At 35.0% G+C, this 21,973-nt stretch overlaps 1 protein-coding gene across 2 annotated transcripts; it reads right to left on the bottom strand.

The window, feature by feature from the left end:
* Positions 1 to 1,184: 1,184 nt before the first annotated feature.
* On the bottom strand, positions 1,185 to 18,859 carry LOC147408469 (peroxisomal nicotinamide adenine dinucleotide carrier-like). 2 transcript variants are annotated; one of them, XM_086437501.1, is made up of 11 exons: positions 18,666 to 18,855; positions 18,485 to 18,577; positions 18,317 to 18,391; positions 14,730 to 14,860; positions 12,054 to 12,108; positions 8,071 to 8,226; positions 6,941 to 7,009; positions 6,662 to 6,769; positions 6,487 to 6,555; positions 2,364 to 2,418; positions 1,185 to 1,583 (listed from the first exon to the last, which is right to left on the bottom strand). In XM_086437501.1, the coding sequence occupies exons 1-11, from the start codon at positions 18,744 to 18,746 to the stop codon at positions 1,393 to 1,395; spliced, it is 1,083 nt and encodes a 360-aa protein (XP_086293627.1). In that variant the 5' UTR covers positions 18,747 to 18,855; the 3' UTR covers positions 1,185 to 1,392. The 2 variants fall into 2 exon arrangements, with proteins under 2 accessions (XP_086293627.1, XP_086293628.1); XM_086437502.1 differs by lacking the exon at positions 6,941 to 7,009 and having other exon boundaries at positions 18,666 to 18,859.
* Positions 18,860 to 21,973: the final 3,114 nt, after the last annotated feature.

Here is a 21,973-nt window from a genome sequence, read left to right as displayed (position 1 = left end):
GTTTTGGTAAAGAGAATGGATCTCTCACATTTTTAAATAATAATAATAATATATATATTAAAAAAAAGGTAGAATGTAACCTTGATAGTCTCTTTTGTGTTATTTTGGAATGAAATGGTGATAAATAAACAAAGGCAAAGATGCCTATCTTTACTGTAATGATAGTTTAACAGATGAAAAGTAAAATAAATAATATATTGATCATTGCAACCAACTAATTATCGTTAATATTTCTTTTCACTTGTTGTAAAGAGGGGGTACTCTTGCCATTAAAAGATAATGGGGCGAAGGGAGAGTTTGTAACAAAGTTCAAAAAACAAGGTTTGGAGAGAGTTGTTTTTAAGGGAGAATCTGTATATTGTGTTTGGGGTCTGCCTGGTAAAAGACTATTATTAATGATGAATTTAAAGAATAAGGTGTATTTTTGTCCATGATATCTAAACGATTGTACATATAGCAATTGGCCAATATTAATTTGATTGATTTCCTTTATGAAAATGATAAAGTATCTTGAAATTGACATCATTTCACACATTGCTGACGTGGATGTGTGCACAGAACCATAGATGCTTTTCATTGAGATACAAGTGAAAAGATAGAAACTTTTCATTGAGATACGAGTGAGATGCTTTTATGTTGTTAGCTATTGATCATGTTCATCTAAGTTAATATAAATATACAAAGAGAACAGAAGATATTTTGCTTATGTAACTGTTAACTAACACATCTCTCTGACCTTCTATTGGGTAGGTACAAAAATGATCGATCTCTATTTGCATATCCATGCCCAAGTTACAAGGCTTTTGTGGTCAAAGATGCAACACAAAATTTTGGAGTATAAACCGTTTGGCTCTGACCATTTTCATTTGGTGCGATATAGACTTTGTGCCCGACCATGACATTGTATTTCTTATGGAGTTAAATACTTTGGTGCTTGCACTGATTCCCTCTTATGAATAAGATGATTTCTTGCAATCAAGTGTCATTAGTGAATATAACTTTTTTTAGTGAATATAACTTTTTGTCCTTTGTTAGTGAGGGGAAGATGATATAACAGGTGGAAACCTTTTTCGTCAAATGGAAAAAAGTGGACTTGAGGATAGGTAAAATTTAGAGTGTTGTGGTGTTGGGTTGCTAATGTGGTAATCCATTTGAGCAAAACAACCATTAGTAACGCTTAAATCTGAACTAAGTAACGAAAACATTTCTCTATATAGAAGTAGAGGAGATCCTAACTGAGAGGATAATAACAATCATATCTTATCTTAAGCCTAGCAGCAGGCATGATTTACTTTCATGTTCGAATCCCTTTTTTCTGGATTACAGATTATCAAACAAAGAAGAGTACAAGGGCATTTTTCAACAGGTATTAAATGGAATCTGCTTAAGACATCATTTCAATATTCCAAATGCCACTTTTTGGCTCTTATCTGCGAGAATCAAATATGCCTTGATCAGCTCCTCCTTAACCATGAAAAGGACTGAAGCAGCAAAAACACTCTGTAATATCTTTGTGCTCATTCCCTTGTAAAAACCGCGCAATCCTTCATAACGGATCATCTTAACTATCGCATCCAGAGTACCTGTGTTACATGGAGCTCAATTATGGCACCACACAAAAAGAGACAAGTGCATATCTTTCCTAAAATGGAAAGAGTCCAGAAAATAAAATGGTGTGGCGTGCAGTGTTGAATCAACCAAAAATGTTCAGGTCTTGCACTCCATTGAGTCAAACAAAAGAAAAGTTAACAATCAAAAAAGTGAAAGAAACGGTAGATTGAAAGGAGGTTTTTGTGTTTCACCGATATAGCCCCTCTTATAAGGGAAAAAAATGATGTGTATGGAGGAACTATTTCTTTACTGTACAAGAACAATTCCTCCACAAAAACCAAAAAAAGAGGAAAGGGGGAGGGAAGGGGTGAAAGGACTCTTTCTGTGTTGCACAAACTACCCCTCTCCTATAAACAGACCAGAAATAGAGATTTTTGTTTTAGTTAGTACACAATTCTGCTTAAAATAAAAAAGAAGGAATGTTCTCTTAGATAGGGTTTGAAAACTTGATAGCTATAACTCCAAACTGGTTGAAAATTATCTATTGGAGCAATTTGTATTTCATATGTTGAGTGTTTGTGTGTTAGAAGCTACACTATATCAAGTTGCATGCAACAGTTAACTCTTATATGGTCAGCCAGACCAACTAGACCAAAACTTATGATGGTAACATTACCATTGTAAAAAAACAAAAAAGGGACATGAAGAGCATTGTGACAATGATATGCCTTGAAAAAAAAAACAGAACAACAACAATCATAATGATAGTACAACGATAGTAGGAACTAAATGGAAAAGAACAGAAAAGAAACCTGTATATCTTAATGCAGCATTCCCACCAATCTCCTGCTTTGCTTGAAGCCTTGACTGCATTGTTATTTTAGGGCATGGACCACTCAACTAGAGAATCAATAGAGTAAAAGCAAGCTATGCAAAGCAACACAAAAAGTCCACATACACTAAAGTTTTTTGAAATTTATATAAAGAATCTGCTCCTAGCATTAATCCATCCCTAAAGAAATGTGAGAATTACATGAACAAATGACCCAGCGAAAAGATTTCCAGCATATTGCACAATCCATGGTTCCATTCTTAGAAAGTTCTTCATTGAAGCCATACGTCACATATTACAGGTTTCAAAATCTGCTGCAGATGCTTTAATAGTTAAAATACCTTGCATGGCGTTAAGTAAAAAAAATTATATTGAACCTATCCTGTAAATATTCAGTTTCCAACTAAAAAAGACCTCATCAGACCCCAATTTTTTTTTAATAAGGCTTTCATGATGAACTAAAAAGAGGCCTTATCGCAAAAAATTTGCATCAACTAAATGAATATTGTTCCTCCATTAAATTATATCCAAATTCATGTCTTTTGCTTTTGAAAGAGTGTTCATATCAGCTTCACATTCTTTTGGTTTTTCCTGACTCTTTTAGAACCTTCACCTTGCATATTCCATCTAAATGTGCCCAAATCATCTCAATCCACTTTCTCTTTATTTATCTCCAATTGGAGCTACTTCATATTGTGTTCATTTCAAATTTTATCTTTCCTAGTCATTTACACTCATTCTTCTCAGCTACACTCAATCTATTGGCATAATACTTCTTGACCACCCAACATCCAACTCCATGAAACATAGCTAGTCTTACTACCATCTTATAAAATTTTCATTTAATTTGATTGGTATGCGTAGGTTGAACAACACCCTAGAAGCGCACACCCACTTTAAACATCAAGCTCTGATTATATGATCAACATCTTCCTCAATTTCCCACTCTTATGTATAATAGACCCGAGATGAAGAAAATGGTTACTTTAGGTATTTACGGACCATCAATTTTTACTGGACATTCCTCTTCATGGGTGTCAATGCTAAAGTTACACTCCACATGATTTTAGTTCTGCTTATTCTAAAGCCCTCAGGCTCCAAATACCTATGTCCATAACTCTAGTTTTGAGTTGACTCCCTCTTTAGTCTCATCAACTAATACTACATTATCTACAAATACCATAGACCAAGGTACGTCGTTCTCTTGAATAAGAGTAGTTACTTCATCTATAACTAAAGCACACAAATAAAGTCGAACCCTGATGTAGATAAATCATAACTAGGAACTCATTGTCTCCTCTCCATTTGTTGCTCACTCTACTCATAGCCCTCTTATATATGTCCTTAATTCAGTTGGTATATCCATTTGGGACTCCTTTCTTTCCCATATGCTCTCTAAGTATATAAAAACCACATGGAGATTCTTTCATTCTTTTCTATAAAATTCTCTACCATTGGTCTACGTTGAAAATTATTTTTTGTTAATGAAGATTGAGATAATCAAGGATTATCAACTTTTTTATGCAAAACATGCCAAAGGAACCTCTTTGACAGATTTCTCTACTTTCCCATAAAAAATGTACAAACCCCAGGACGAATCCCTACTATGGTTAGTAGTCTTGACAAGTCTCCACTCTCATGCAAGGTTTAAAATATCTTATCATCTCGTACAATACAATTTCTTTTTCATGTTATCATATGTTTTTGTTGCATTTATAGATGGAATAAAAAGTACCAGCTTATATTCAGAAGGATTCTTTGCAAATGACATAAAGTTAGTTGATGAGACCAGGGACGAGATAAATGACAAGTCTGCTTTGAAGTCCAAGGGCTAAAAATCAGAGGGCTGCTTTGGTGGTCAAGAAATCCCTCAAAAGCACCATTTCACTATCTTGGTTCTATTATCCATAATGATGGAGATATTGAGGATGTTGTTGATCAAATGAGAGCTAAAGGCTATATTGAAGATGTACTTCCAAATTTCTATGACTAACACATACCAATCGAACTAAATGAAAAAAAAAAAAAATTAAGACAGCAAAAAGGCCGGCAATGTTCTATGGGTCAAAATGTTGGGCAATCGATAAAAATGTTTACGTAATGAGCGACGTCAAGATGGGGATGTTGATATATGAGTGGCAAGACTAAGAAAAAAGTTAAACAAGAAGGCATCATAAAGCTGTAGAGATTGTCACAATAGGTGATAAAATAAATGTGAGTTGGTTGAGATGGTTTGGTCATGTTCAATGAAGGTCAATGACAACACCAGTGAAAAGGAAATGCAGGTTGAAGGTTTTAAAAGAACAAGACTGATAAAAAGGAAGTGAACTAAGGTATTGAGATCACATATGAAGACCCTAATTCAATGAAAAGAATCACATGGATTTATGAAGGAATGAGTGAAGAAAAAGAATTCATTTCGCCAACCCCAAATAGTTTAGACAAGGCTCTTATAACAATGATAAATGTCTTATTAAAATTGGTATTATTGTATTAAAAAACCAACCCTTTGGCTTATCTAAGCATGACATTTTGTTTAGTGTAATGTAATTTAGCTTATCGGCACACAAAAGTGTGATTTTCTTTTTAGAACAATTGAATCTCTTTACGGAGCTAAAAGTTGGGCAATAAAGAAATAACACATTCATGGATTGAATGTAAGAGATGACGATAGTAAGATGGATGAGTGGAAAGGTCAAGAAAGGTAAAATTATAAATGAGTGAATGCTTGAAAATGTAGGAAAAATCCCTGATAAGTGATAAACTATGGGAAAATCGATTGAGATGGTTTGGTCATGTGCAACAATGCAACGAAGATCAATAACAACCCTAGTCAAAAGGAATGTGCATGTTGAACATTCTAAAAGAGTAAGAAGAGGACCAAAAAATGCAAATTGAGGTAGTGAGAGCAGATACGAAAAAAATACATAGTTTTAGATAGACTTGAATACAGGAATAGGATTCCTTCAACCAACCTAAATCTTTGGAATAAGACTTTCACAATGATGACGCTGATGATTATTCTTCGGATTGATCCCTTCATAATTATACCTTATACCACTTACTTTATAAATGCAGGTGTATACACGCATTCACATATTTCTTTATAAAGAAAAATGCAATACGTTTACACACTAAACTTTTAATTGGTATAGGCAAGGATTAAAATGACGCCTCAAAAGTTTGTCCCAATCAAGTGAAAAAAGAGACAAACTTAAAAAAACAAAACTAAACATTCACGAGATAATGGGTAAATGGCAAGACAAAGTGAAACACTCCAAGACAGACCCAAAATAATGCAATTGATGCATAAATGAACTTTAAAATTCGAAGTAATTAATTCCCTTTAGAACCATTTATTTGATAAGAAAACATATTTTCATATTGATGCACACTATAACACAGACACAATAAGAATACACTAAGTTAAGTAGCATTAAAATAAGTTAATGCTTAGATATGCTACACAATGCTGGTAAGTTAATGACCTTTAATCAGATTATTCTGGGTTCAACTCAAACTAGGTATGTTTATTTAGCTATTGTTTTCAAAAAAATTGAAGTTTTATGTTAAAGAGTGGACCCAAAAGAGTTTTCCACGTAGCATCTAGTACAGGGCCAGGGTATTTTAATTACAATACAATTAGATCTACCATGTGTTCGAATAGAAAATTTGGTACCCTCTTGAACTCCAGAGATTTGATGATCCCCAATTAAAAGCCATGTGACACTCTTTTGGGAATAATGACCATAGAATGTATAACCCACTTCTTGGTTGAACTAAATACCAAAAACCTGAGTTAGTGGTCATTTCTAGCCATTAAATTTGATCATTCTCATGCAGTGATAACAAGCCATTGGATTTGAATGCATTTTTGTATAGGTTGAACAATTTATTTTTTCCTTCCTGAATGTCCATGGTTTATGTCTCACCAATATAGATGATACAACTCCTAACATTTTGAGAAAAATGATACAATAAAAATATCAACTTGTTTCATTTAGACCTACATCAATAATTGTGTCAAAGAGTGTCACACAGCCATTTCACTCATTAGATAGGTCAAAGGCAACTTTTATGAAGTAAGTTGGGTCTAGCATTACCTTGACAACTAACAAAGGGTACGTTGAGATAGTTGCTCCAAGTTTTGCCAAGGCTCCCAGTAAGAAAACCTGAACATTCAATAAATGGAAAAATAATCACAACATAGTTTTACAAAAATCAAATTCATTATCACTAAAAGTGCTCCCTGAATCCATAACTAAGGAGAACACTTACCTCCAATGCAGTTGCATCCTTTGATCCTTGCTTGTTAGTGGCACGTTTTGCCCTTAAACGCTTTAATGAGCTCTCATAAATCATAAACTGGATTGATGGATTGCATACCTGGCCATGCAGCAATCCGGAAGATCATCACCATCTATGCCTTATCCCAAAGATTGGGACGACAACACAAAACCTATTTCACCATGCAACTCTATCTAAAGCCTGAACATAATACCCAGTGACACTATCAAATTACATCTAAATTCAATCCAACCAACAAAATATGCTAACCATGATGAGTGTGGGGATGATGCCTTTCCAAAATCCTGTAATGCCTGCTTCATGATAAACCTCACGTGCCTATCAATAAAGTAGAGTGACATAACGTAACAAGCAGAAGAAAGGACATTCATAAAAGCAAGAAACATAAACTGAAATAAATAAAAGATTGTATCATCCCAATGATCTCTGAATCAATATCACTAACATGGATGTGCATAAAACAGTACCAACAAGCATAAAGTGATACCACTTCAGTTTTTCACAGAAGAAATAACAGACACAAAACAAAAATATAAAGTGAAAGAAATATAAAATTGTACCATTCCAAGGATCTCTGAATTGATAGGACTAACATGAGCATGCATATACTCATAAATAAAATGATACCATTTTTTTTCCTCCATGTTTCTCCTTTTTGTGTTTAATAACAATACGAGCCAACAGAAGCTAACAGGAGCCTCAAATGGACGAAGATTGCCACAATACACTCTCTTTTACAAATGAGTTAGCATCATCATTGGAACTCCTGTAAGTGTGTAACTATTCTTCCAAACAGAATCTCTCTATCTCTATTTAAACAAAACCCAGGGTGTTATCCAGAATATTGGTGACCTTCCATGTTCCTCCAAAAGCAATGGTACCCTGCTAAAGCATTCTTCAAATCACCTTCCACATCAGGCAGAGAATTATATTTTTGGACACATACTTATAAATAGCACTTTAGGAAATACCCTTGCATGCAATTCCATTTGATTTTCAGATACCTATTGGGCTGCACAAAAGCTTGAGTGCCATAACAATCCCTCGAAACAAAATTTTTGAACATTGATTTTAATATATGAATGGACATGTCTACATTATGAGGAACTTAAAACCTCAACATCAAGCACCTTGTATCTGTTTCAGATAATGATACAAGCATCTATTTCTAGGTTACTAAGTAAACAATATGATTAAATGTAGTTCTAATCACCATACAGACAGTTATACTGTTAGAGCTCTTTGGAATTACAAAGGACCTAAAAGAAAAAAATTGTTTCAAAGGATCAGTACATCCATGGCAGAAAGAACGCAAGAATAATAACAAACTTCGATCCAAGCATATTTTATTAGTAGAGGCAATGGGAACAAATACTAACCGCGTGCAGTGTACCATATGGGCGAAGTTTGATCGAATCAATTTCGGCCAACTTGTCTTGCACAGCTGAAAGATCTAATGAATTGCTTTCAGAAGCTACCCTCAGAATAGCTTCCCTCTTTCCTTCCATAATTTTTTTCTCTGCTTGAGTATGCGTCTGATAAGAAATAAAGAGTGTCATCCATTGAATTCCCATACATTAGTAAACCCCTAAATAATAAAATAAAAGTAATAGAGCTTGCTCTTAGAGGTGGCAGGTCCTTTGACTTCCCTCTCATCAAAATCTGGAAAAAAATTCTAGATTTTGATTCAACTCAAATATGGAACAAGGAACAAGAAGAGAAGCAAGGTTACAGTTTTTTTATTTAGTAGCTCCTTTGCAATCGAAGATGGTTGAAGATCTCAAATCTCTAGCCAAATCAATAAATCTTCTCATTAAGGGAGCAAATGGACAAAGATTTGGAGAACTTGTCCGGTTTTTAGGTGGCCTTTGGCTTGAATGCTATTGTATGTTGAATTGAATTTATTAGTTTATAGAACCATTCAAGATTCCTTTTTACTTTTTCATATGATCTCTTAAGTATTGGCTTTTATGTTGTTGAGGATTTTCTTTCTTCTGAAAAGGGAACACTGTTATGATCAGGAAGCACAAGTACCTAGAGAGAAAGCTGGAAAAGGAACACTGTTATGTTCCGCAAGCACAATGAGATAAGGTGCTTGAGTCCAGTCAGGATCCAGTTGAAAGTTTTGGTTGTGTCTGGGTTCACATATCTCAATCTATGGTGTTCATTATTTACCGAGTTGTGGATGGATTCAATCCATTGCTACCCATAATTGTTATAGTGATTCATTCACCAAAAGGATTGGTGATCTTTGAAACCAGCCTGATTTCAACTTCAACGAAACATTCAACATTTCAAATTTTAAACACAGTAAACTCATCATGATCCTCAAAGCCTCATTGCAAAGATTTGAGGTCGGCTAAACAAATCATCTTCTTCCATTCCACTCAGTCTAGAGCCATGTCTTTTGTTATTGGAAGAGTGCTCATATTTTTCATTTTCCTTATCTTTTTTCCTTTGGCACGCAATCAAGGTTTTGTGGTCAGCAGAGGTGAATGTGGGTTCGACAGGTATTGAACCCAAGTAGTGGTACCAACACTCCACAAGCCTTACCCACTTAGCTAAGTTGGCACCTTCATAAGAGCATTCATAGCACAGAGAATTTACAAATTTAGCTTGTCCGTACTATAACTATGAACACATCTCGAAAATCAGGAAAATATCTTCTTAGGGAAAATTACCTTCCCATAACCTAAGGCAATGGATTTTACCATAATACCATGTATTAATTCTACCTCCTATTTTTTATAAAATGTAAAAAACCATGCTTAGGGGGAAGTAATTTCCTATATATATTTTATCGATAAGTAATTTCCTATTTTAACCCCACCTAAAAAGAATTTCACCCAAATCTTAAATCAAATCAGTGCTATTTTCCCTAAAAATGGAATCATTTTACCAATTTGCCCACATAATTGTCCTTGAGAAGGCTATAAATAGACTCATGAATTATCAAGTTTAAGGGTCTGAACTTTGAACCCCAACTCTACCCCTAAAATCCTAAGAGTTTGCCTCCATTCAGTGGTCCCTTCTCAAGACCTTACATTCTCCCTTGACAAAAAAATATATTCTAAATGACAAGATTTACCCTCATTTTGCAACTATTGATTATAAATTATAAATGGATAATTATCCCATTTTAAGAAGTACCACTTAGCTAAGTGGTAAGACATGTGGAGAGTTGTTCCCACATCCTAAGTTCAAACTCCGTTGAACCCATACTTCTTATGCTAACTACTACCCATATTACCTGTCACTAACCACCAATCAAGCATTTCCCTATTCGATATATCTATATATATATTATCCAATTTTACTTTTTTTACCATTGAGAAATATTTTTTCAAAATATATTGTTAAAAATGTCAACAAAAAAAAAAATTTGTCATTATTTGTATTTTTGTTTGTGTTACCACATCCCTAATTGTGAAAAAAAATCAGCCATAAATTTAGATTTATATTACCAAAAAAAAGAACCTCAACTTTCAGTAAATGAGGGGTATTTTTCTTTTAATATTTATACTTTAAAATGTATACTCAATCCTTACAAACAAGGGTAATCTTGTCATTTAAAAATAAATGCTTTTGTAAAGAGAGAATTTGAAACTAGGTTGAAAAAGGTAAGGAGATAGTTGTTTCAACTTTAGGAGAGAATCAGTGAATATAACTTGGATCTGAGGTCTATGCCATAAAAGACCTTTTTTCTTCATCGCACGGTGGCTCCATACAGGAGGGAATCAGGTATGGGCCTAACCACTAGCCTAACTCGAAGTAGAGGACATAGTGAATACACGGTTTAGCAACTGGTTCACTTCGGGAGGGCAAGGTCCACACACGCAGAGTCCCTCAACACCTGCTCTCTCCTTCCCTCCAGCAAACCTCTGTTTCAAACAGGTTTGGGAAGCTTTGACCAGGTCTGTCACTTGTCCAGTACTAATTCTGAGTAGAGTACTGGAGTACTCATTCTCTTGCCCCCCATTTTCAATACTTGTACTCCCCCTTCCCCTTTCTATCTGCCACCCACCCCCCACCTTTAATTTGCTTTATTTAAGTATAGGATAATGATGTGAGCCATCCAAACTTTGATACAACTACCTCACCTAAGTAACCTGGTAACCTTCCTCAACCACTGCGTATGAGTGGGGGTTTGGAAGAAAAGGTGAGGGATGCCAACTAGGCTTCTAGAACCCATTTTGATTATTTAGCATATTCCTCGCAACATCCAAAAAGCATAACCTAAAGGAGTATCTCTTACATGAGATCACTCTTGGTTTCTTCGCCGATATTCTAGCCTCTCAATGAGGAACATTGCATAAGCATTACTCTCACCCTTTGCACACAGTCACTTCACATTTTGGGATCATGTGAGGGATGACAACATCTTTTGCTTGCATAATTGCAGTCTTTCAAAGCATGGTTCTCTCAGATCCAGAAGAATTTTCCTATGATTCCACATCCCAAGGAATCTATTTATAACCCACCAAATTTCAGATTAATCAGAATTCGATAAACTGAATTGCGGCATCAGAAGGCATAGTTTGTCACTGTAGGAAAAAATGGTTGCAGCAACAACTTTCTAACCACATAACTATGGTTACAAAAGATTGATTCAATCAATTCCAATTTTAGTAGATTCCTCAATAAGTTTAGTTCTGCACTTAAATTTTCAGCTCGATCCAGGCTCTCCAAGTGGGTTTCGAATAAGATTTTCTGACTGCTGTCATGAAGACAGCAAACAGATGTTTAGTCACACTCATCCCTTAAATGGTCCTCGAACAAAAATCCATGCATCATTTACTTTGTTTTCCATGAAGATGGACACTAATGAAGGTTGCACATCACCATTGGGTTAACTATATTCATAAGTCCAAAAACAACAAAGACCAGGCACAAGTCTACACTTGCATGCTTCTTTTTTTCTATTCTCGAAATCTTCTAAAACTGGCATAGTTCAAGCTAATAATTGAAAGGTGCAAAAATGAGGGTGCCTAACACCTTCCCCCTTCTTTAAAAAAATCTACCTACCCGAATCTCTTATTTAGATCAGTTTTGAAGTCATTTTTATGGTAAAACTGTTTTGTGATGAGAAGTTAGTTTGGTAATCATTGATTTTAATGAATGGTAGCAACTCCAAAACCAAGTAATCCGGATTCCAAAATCAACATGGCTACAAAGATCACTGGCAATGAACTTTTACAAATGACTGCAAAGGCCCTTTTTGTTGGAAATTCTGTAAGAGCCACGATTTGAAAAAAAAAACAGATTTCAAAAATATAAAAGCAAGTCTAATATAAAGCTGAATTGCTTCATTTTCCTCATATATAGAAAATAAAATGAAGCATCTGTAAGGTTCCTAACGCACCTGCATACGAGTCACAAGAACCCATATCGGAATTGTTAGCAAGACATTCAAGGACCTGCAACATAAGGAATCAAAAGTGAGGAGGTAATTGAAGCAAAAGCTAGTTTCTAGTACCTATTAGATGGTAAAACTAGTTGAGCTCATTCTCACGAGGTCCAACCTCACTTTTATCTTTTTTATTGAAGGTACTAATTGTAATATCCCAATATTAAATAATTTTTTTAAAGGGTAGATTGATAATTTTTAATTAATTCAATGGTTTTAAATAATTAAATCTAGTGCGACTTATTGAATAAAAACCAAAAAGGGTAGTTTTGTCAACTTGGTTGAATTAAATGTGAGCATGGTATTGAGTTGTAATTAAATAGAGTTGTAGGGTATTTAGTTGTAGAGCTTGAGAATCCTATTTTTGTAGCTACGTAGGCAACAAAAGAGGAGGGTTGTTATCCCATGTAGCAAGAGTTTATTATTTCAAAACTCCTCTTTCTTGAGAGAGAGACATGTGCCTTCAAAACCTCATGAAAAAGACACATTAAAAACCCTAATCTCATTGTAATTCTCTACTTTCTTAAGTTTTCTTTATCACTAACAGTCATCCAGCTTCTTCATCGAAAATCCCATCTTTTACAAAAGTTTTATCAAGATCTAAGAGAGTAAAATAAAAGGGAATCGATTTGGGCTTCGTAGAAAACAAACCGGGCAACATAGGAAACAAACAGGCAAATCTCACTTTCTTACCATAAAGAAAACCCCTTGAGGAATATTTCAACTCTAGGCAAGGGGAGTTTTATTGGATCTCTTACAATTTGTATAAATAAATTAACTAAGTATTTTATTGAAATTTCTTTCCCTTTCAGTATAAAATTGAATTTTAGATCTACGAAAAATATGATTATGGGATTAATAGAATTTTTTTGTATTCTATAGATGAATTATTTTAAATAATTATGCTTGTGAATGTTAATAAAGATTTGTGATTTAATTCTTGAATGATCATATTGTGCATTAAATGTGATGAATTGTATTATAATCATGCATTGCATATAATGATGAGACCAACTTGTACTTGTGAAAAATAAAAAAGTGATAAAATCTTGTACAGAAGATTTCGTGTATAGAGATAACCTAACGGTTGGCCAAGCCAAGTAATTGATCGGGTCATACTTAATGGTTGACTGACCCGGGTAATAATCAGTTTGAGTGAGTAAACTTCATGCATTCACATTATTAGCATCGTTGATAGTCTTGTAAAAAAAATATACCTAGACTAATTTATATGTATGAAATGTATTAGATTTATCAAACTCACCCTTGCAATTAACATTTTACAGGTTATATTTACCTGGGAGATTAGTGTAACGGGAATGGAGAATAAATTTTAGGAATTTATAATCTTTTAGTTGTTTATTTATTTAAAGACGTTTTTTTTTTTTTAATTGGAGTGGAAATTTATGCATTGACGGTATTCTTAAGAAGAATTTGATTCGATAATTAAATAAGATTTTGTTGGATTCATCCGACCCTTATGTATTTCTGAAATTTTAGTGATCTATATTAATAATATTTTTACTTGAAATTTTTATCATAGGGTTTTTATATGTCTTTAAAGTTGTAAGAATTTTTCTAGGAATTATCCCGTTTGCTTGGTATTTTAAAAGTATTTATCATTGTTGAAAAAGTCTGGATGTTTTCCGTGTTGAAATGCTGTATTGCTGATTTCAAATGAAAATCACACCTATTTTTAGTCACATTTTGGAAAAGTGTACAACATAAAAGTTGTGGGTTTTCTGTCTATTTTAATGTCATTTTCGTCTTATTCAAAAATTCAATAAGATGAAATTTATATGATTTTTACACGGTACACGTCTACAATCACATTGCACAGAAATTTTGAGTTAAAATTTTCATTCTAGAAAATTTTAGTTAAAAATATTTATATTTAATTATTTTTTTCAAAAACCTTAATTTTTGAAATTGAATATAGACTATAAGATCACTTGGTTTAGATGTTGAAAGAATTGTGTTTAAATCACACAAATTAGAGTTTCTGATTCTATTGAATGTCGGCAGATTAGAAAAAAAAATTGAATTCTTTAATTTTTGGAATTGCTTAGTATTTTCATAAGTTATGAACATATTTTTAAGTAATAATAGGTTTCTTAAGGTTTCCGAATTGGTATAATAGGTATCGATACGAATTTTCTACACTAAGTTATGGTTTTCAAAATCATAAATATATTGAAACTAGTTATAGTTGTTATAAAATAACATGTTCCTTTTCAATTTGACTTTCATCTAATTGATGTTATTAATTTGAATTAATTTTCTTTTTTATCACACTCGGATTTTGGGTCCATGATGTGGATCAAGAAATTGGGTCGAGTCCTTGGATCCGAAATTCAAGGTGTGACACTCGTTTTATCTCACATGATCATGTTAAATTAGTGATCCAAATATGCACGCAAATAATACAATATAAACACTAAAAACTAAAACAATAGTGGATAGTGCAGCTAGCAAATATGATTTGGAATGTCCTAGCTTCAAAGTTGGTGCGTCTTCAACCATATATTGGTATAGCTTACAGACGAACACCTGATTTGTCAACTTGTAATGAAGACAAAAAATAATCAAGAAAGAGAGAGAGAGAAATATTTTTGTGATTGGATTGTGTACCCTGCAATAGCAGCTACGACAAGCCAAGAAAACATGCCAACAGTACCATCACCAAGTCCTTTCTTTTTGCGGGCTTGTGCAATGGCCCCTGCTTTGTTTTTAAAAACCTGGTAAAAATAGTAGTAGATGCCCTGACAGTAACAAAAAAAGATGATTAAATCGTGATAACAAATCAGACGCTTAATAAAAAAGCCTAGAGAGATGAGATAATGAAAGCCCAAGGCAATTAAGAGTGTGAGTTTAGGAGGTTTTTGTTGGAAAGGGAAGGAAGGAATAAAAAGGCTTCTAAACTAGGACCTCGGCTTTTGCTTTACTGGTCTTATGCCTGACTCAACATTTAAGTAATGGCAGATCACTTCAGGACTGATTCCTAACATCTCCTCTATCGACCAAGCAAAGACATCCTTGTTTCTCTTCAAACAGTCTATCAGATCCTCTAACTCTTTTGGACCTAACTCCGCCCTTACTCAGATCTGCTTTTCTTCTCCTATATTCACAATTCTTACGTTCTTCAAGCATGGGGGTCCATTTTGCTCACCTGCCCCCCACTGTAATTGCTATTGTTGGCCTTCTCCTTCAGCACACTCTTCCTAACCCAAAGTGTACACCTGAGCTGCTATTTGGCTCCCTTGATGTCCCACATCCCCTGCGATGTTGAGAACCTCAAGACCTGATAGTACGTCGATGGGACAGCCCACATCTCATGCGTCCACTATCTCCCAAGAATGGTGTTATATGGTGAGCTAACTTCAACAACCATAAACCTGGTCATTATGATCACAGGTCCTGCCTGCACAGGCAGAACTATCTCCCCCCAGGACTGGTTCGCTCTTCCATCAAATCCAATCAAAGGGACTCTCGCTTGAGTCAATGCACTCCTGTTGAACCCCATATTCTGGAAAATCGAGGCATATAAGATATCGACTGAGTTGCCGCTATCGATCAATACTCTCCCAAGAGTAAAGGTGCCGACCTGAAGGCTTACCACCAGAGCGTCATAGTGTGGCCTAACCACGCCTTCCAATTCCTTCTCTGTGAAGACCACTGTCTGCTCACCGTATGTCTCAATCTGCTCTGTGAGTCCACTCCTAATCATGTAAACGTGCATGAAATGTTATGCCCGCCGCATCTTTACTTTTCTGTTGTTTTTGTTCTACCCTGACTTCTTAGGCTCCTGTTTTAAGATTACATGAATCATTGTATTCCTTCCATCCTGACCTTCCGCAAGAGGTTGTTCTAGCTTCTGATTCCCTTCTCGATGATGGTCTGACCTTTCTCTTCTCGTCAGGTCTCTCAGCAAGTCATGATATATCAACCTCTGTAACAAACTTCTCAGAGCTTGATCATAATTGTTGAAAATGAACTCGAACCTTGTGGAACGCGTAATATCTCTCATCCTGCTTTACTTGATCTCGTGGAAGCAGCCCTGGCCATTCGAAATAAGACTCGTTTACGATAAGGGACAGAATCTCACAAGGGGGACATGGGGAAATACATCCCCTCTTTCTTCTGTCTCTTGCCCTGCTCAGGCTGCACTCTCCTTTTCTTCAACTGCGGCTACTGTGTGTATTACCTTACTCTTTCCGACCAAATTTCGAGGATCATCCTCTAGTCGGATATATTTTTTAGTTCTTTCAAACAATTTACTTAGCGTTTTAGGCCTCTTCTTCACCAGTGACCTATATAACCCTAAGCCAGATGACAAAGAGTTCTTATACGCCACTACTACAGTTCTCTCGTCACAACTCTCCAAGGTCATGGCCTCTTCTCTGAATCTCCTCGTAAATTTCCTAAGATTTTTTACTTGTTGCCTCTACATGCTGAGTAGAACATCCACATCTCCGGAAACTTTCATGTTGCCTATGTATCGTGCCACAAAGGCAGTGCAGAATTCCTCAAAAAAAGCTATTAATTCACTTGGCAACTTGTGGAACCAAGTCAGAGCATTTCCCTATAGACTAAAAGGAAATAGCCTACACACCAAGCCTTCGTTCCCCTCCCACAGAGTCGGCATCTGTCAAAAGTGAAACAAATGCTCAATCAAATCCTTTGTTCTTGAATTTGGGGTGAAACATGGTGGTACAAACTTCTTTGAGATCTCCTCAAACAAGATTTCAACCATGAAGGGTGATTTTTGAATTCCCTTAACAGCATGTGCAACCACCAAGCTAATATATGTGCTCTTTACCACTTCATTTTCCTTCTGAATCATATATTTGACCTCCTCTCGCATCAAACCCATCGTGGGCTCAACTCGAATTGTTGTGGCAGTTGCAGCTTCAGTGTCTTCCCTCCTACTTGGGTCTCACGATCGAGAACTCCCTTTGCGTTTGAATCGTGATCATCTCCATCAGGAGATGGGAGGTCATGTATTTCTTTCTGCTGGTTCTCTATGCACTGACTTAGTACTTGGTTTTGTTCAGTTAAGTCATCTATTCTTTTCTACATCTCCTCTTATTGCCTTCTCATGGCTTATAGTTGATTCAAGATAATAGTCTCCATGGTGGGCGCAACAGGCGGAGGAGGAGCGTTTCCCTCTGTTGATCTGGTAATTCTCACCATTGTTTCAACTTAAATCAATTTGTTTTAGCATTCCTATGAATGGCGCCAAATTTGTAGAGGCAGTATCGAGTTTTACCTTGATCGACCCTGCCCTATTGATCCGAAGTAGCTCCTCGGTCCCTCTTGTAAGTACCGATAGTACCTGCCAATAATCCTCTGACGCCTAAGTTAGAGATGTAGAAATATCCGTATTTAAGAAAAGCAGTATCAGCACTTATTCTCTCGGCCAAAAGATCCTTTCTCCTCCCTTAATTCCTCTATTTATAGGTTCTTCCTTCAAATCAAGGTTTCCCCTTTAATCGGGATTTGATTACGGTAAATCCCCTGATTGCAAGGATCCTAAACAGAATTTGAATCTCTAGTCCAAAATTCTTCGGAAATCTCTTCCGAGATCTCCAGACTTGACAAGCGTAATCCAGAATTATGTAGACATTCGGATCAGGCCTGCCCTACTAAGCAGGCCAGGTCTCTACTACTGATGTCCTGCCCCATCAGTCAGACCAGACGCTACTAACTTGGTCTGCCCTACTGCTTGATAGGATTGAATTTATTGACTAGCTCCAAGTACTACTTAATCAACTAGGACACGTGTTCGTTCTAGATAACATACCATTATTATCCTCTTCAGTGGACATACATTTCCTTCAAAGCTTCCTATAGATCCTTGGCAAACCTTTCAATAAAAAAAACTACCCTAAACCAAGGGATGTATTCAAAAGAAGCGAGGAAAGCTTCATGTTGGTATTAACCTCGTTTCCTAATACAACCACAATACAGCAAGGATTTCCAAAAATATAACCAAGAGATCCATGATTTCCTTCCTTCCCTCTCCAACACCAACAGTTTTACATGGAATACATGCATTCCCAATATCTATAAATAGTGTCACTTGAGAGTTTACATTATAAAGGAATTCATTTCATGGTCAACCAATTTTATTTTTATTCTTTTGACATTTTCGGATTTAGCTAAGGTTAACAAAACACAATTTAGTTATGTGGAGAAAGCGGGAGGGAAGCACGAACCTGAGATGCGGCGGTGCCAAACAGAGAAGGGCTAAGCCCGCTGTACAATCCTCCCCAACCTTCGGTTCTTATAACCTGAGCAGTAGAGCAGGGGAGAAGAAGATCCGTTATTCGACTACACAAAGATAAACAAATAAAAAAACAAAAAAACGGAGAGAATTTGAGAACCTGGAGGATTTGCACAAGAGTGCTCCCTGCAGGTGATGGGCTCTTACCGGAACATTTCTTGGCCACCCTCTCTGTCTGCTGCCGGGTATTTACCTATAAGAATTTCTCAACCGAAATATATTATTATTTTCGTTTTAGAAGAAAAATTAACAAATAAAGAAAGAATGGAAGAGAAAGATACCGATTGGAGGGGATACGTGATGATCTGAGCTATGATTCCTCCTCCAGCACCCGCCAGTCCATTAGCTACGGCACTCGACATGTTTTTCTCCTCTACTCACACACTCACTCACATCCACGTAATCTTGGCAGTTGGCCACGCTCTCACTCTTCTGCTTATCTTAACCATTATTTAAGGAGGAATTTCTTGCCTAATAATTAAAGGGGGAAGTGAGAATTTTTTTTTTTTTTTTGCTAAACGTCCCCTACTTTTTCTTTTCTTTTTTCTTTTTTCTTTTTATTTTCTATCTCTGATATACTTTATAAGTTTTAGGGAGATTTACCGGCACACCTATCTCTTGTAATTCTATTATAAAAACTCCCTTACTTTATCACGTTTGATACTTAAACAAATCTTATTTTATGAATCAGACTACCATGATCAACATAGTAAGATTTCAAATCTTATTAAGGGCCATCAGGCTCGCATTAATCATCAAATTAGTTCTTTTATATTTCATGGAAACACTCATATTTGAAAGAAAAAAAGTAAAGAAAAAAATAAAAATAAAAATGAGCTTGATCATAATTGTTGAAAATGAATGGCTTCTAAGCTCCCAAATTGATGTAGAGATTAGAGTAGAAGAATTCATGGAACGTTTGGATCACCAAACGTCTAAGCATAAGACCTAGGCCCACGGACTAGGAGGGCCAACAAATTTAGAATCGTCCACGAAGACCCATATTTGATTGGAAACGTCAAGATTGTCAAGATCAATTGCACAATTAAATTTTTATTTTTAGACCTGATTCATTCGTTTATCTTGTTTTTTAGGCATTTTTATTATTTTTAGTAATTTTTGTTTTATTAACAACTTTTGTTTTAGAAGTCATAATCATGCACCGTCATGATTTTAAAACTCATTTTGACGTCTCGTCTCTCCCGTGAATAAGATTGAGTCATCTCGAACGAGTTTTTCAATACATTCGGGACGTCTCGTACAAAAATGAGAAAATGAATCTGGATTTTAGATCTCATATGATACATTGACTTGTCCATCTCGTTGCTAGGTGAAATCAAGACGACTCATGCAATACATCTTGGACGAATTTTGAAACAATGTGCACCATTGATTATGCCAACAAGCATGCCACTTGGAACTTCAATGCTTTATTACAAAATGAAACATGGAATCTTGTACCTCGTTCTCCTCATATGAATGTGATTGGATGTAAATGAATTTTTAAATTAAAATTAGGAGTCAATGGATCTCTTGAATTGATGTGGCATAAGGTTCACCTTGCCACATAGCACAGTGCTGAAAGAAGTCAGTTCAATAGTTTCATTTTATGACGTTTTGACTCCCTACTACATTGTACTCGACACTCAACTGACATGGTGGTATGCATAGAACCATAGCTTTTTTTTTTTTTTTTTTTTCTCAAAATACAAGAAAGAAAAAAAATCAATGGTTTTATGCACATTGCCACGTGTGTTTGTAGTGAGTCAGGTCAACATTTCTCAAATGATGTTTAAGTGAACTCAAAGATTCTGACATGAAGGTGTGCGTGATTCAAATAAAATTAATTTATTTTATTTTAAAAAGATATTTGAAAGTTATTTTATGATTAGTGTGTTTTTTTGTTAAAGTAAAATAGTAGGTATTTTGATTTGGAACAATCCTATTGGTTGACATCATTTCATATGGATTGAAGCTTGTAAAAAGTGGTTTTGGTTCTTTTTTTCAATTAATTTGTAAATTCAATGTTACTTTCTAAAATTCTTGGACAGATTTTTGAAATCCATATATGAGAACTTCTTCTTAGTTTTTTCTTCATTCCAAAGACTCTCTCATTGAGAGCTCTTAATGGTTTTAGCAATGTGGATAAATTAAATAATTTTTGGGTTATACACATAAAAGAAAGAAAGAAATAGACAGAGAGAAAAACAAAGAGAGGGTGTCGTTCAACTTTCGATAGGCTCCAAACCAGCCCAAAGGGTGTCGAATGGGCCCACGGGGTGCCTAACTGGTTTTTAAATCCGAATAGATGCCTAGTGGTTCCAATGGGTTTCATACATATTGAGTTCTTTTGTTCATTTTCGAATGGATGTGACTTTTAAAATTGTTATCTCTATATATAGAGAGAGATCGATTGTGTCAAGAAAATTAATCAGAAAATATAATCTATCTATATTTCTTATTTTCTCCTTAATAAACTCTTTTTTTAGTTTTTACAAAATGGCATTTGTGTATTAGAGATTATTTGCAACAAATTTTCTAAAAAATAGTGCAAATTTTGAGGAAATATATAGTTGTAGTAAAATGGGGTTCTGTTGTATCTTAAAGATAAGTTCGTTGGCAATCCATCTGCATCTCCGTGTTCAACAGGAGTGGGGGCGTTTGTTGTCTATAAGATAAAATAGATTACTACATGCCTCCAAGCAATCTTCTTCCCTTTCCTATTTACTTTATTTCAATAGTATGAACCATAAATCTTTTCATTGAGATACGTGTGAAAAGCATCTATGGTTCTGTGCATACCTCCACGTCAGGTAAGTGCAAAATGAAAAGCATCTATGACTTTTTATGAAAGAATGTTTTTTTTTCTCACAGTCCAACAATCATTTGACATGTGACACAAATGACATCAACAATAAGAAAGAAAATTTCTTTTTCCTATTCACTTTATTTTTTTTATTTTTATTATTATTATTATTTTTTAAGTAATATTTCATTCAATAGCAACAGCACTAGGCCTGTCGAGGTGACTTTATTTTTATTTAAGGCGTTGAAAATGGATAACCACCCTAATTTAAAATTAAAATTCAACGAAAAAGAACCTTCTTTTTTTTTTCACAATTCATTGAATTTCGTCCTCTACGATACTTGGCATGTTCATGGACAATTTTTATGAAAGAGTGTTTTTTTTTCTCACAGTCCAACAATCATTTGACATGTGACACAAATGACATCAACAATAAGAAAGAAAATTTCTTTCTCCTACCCACAATGGAAAACGAAAATTTTCTCATCGGATTACCTTGTGACGGTCAAAAACTTGATCCAATGCCATTGGGTTGTAGAGGACTAAGTTCTACAAATTGAAGAAAAAAAAATATTATTTTTCACCGTTAAATTTTAATTTTGAGTTTGGTTACTTGATAGTCGTCCATTTTCAATTCCATAGGTCACTCTCGAAAAATAATTTTTTTATATGAGTTTTTTTAATAAAATTAGAAGGTTGTTGTGTCAAATTGACAATGTGAAGAATCGTGTGATCTCAATAACCCAATTTAATATTTTAAATCTTAAATGCAAATTTGTGAGT

Source organism: Akebia trifoliata, chromosome 3 (assembly GCF_017979445.1).
Source record: "Akebia trifoliata isolate Shusen 1 chromosome 3, ASM1797944v1, whole genome shotgun sequence".
In the NCBI taxonomy this organism is placed as follows: Eukaryota; Viridiplantae; Streptophyta; class Magnoliopsida; order Ranunculales; family Lardizabalaceae; genus Akebia; species Akebia trifoliata.
The sequence above is the reverse complement of the archived record's forward strand: the minus strand, read 5'-3'. Positions and strand labels throughout refer to the sequence as shown.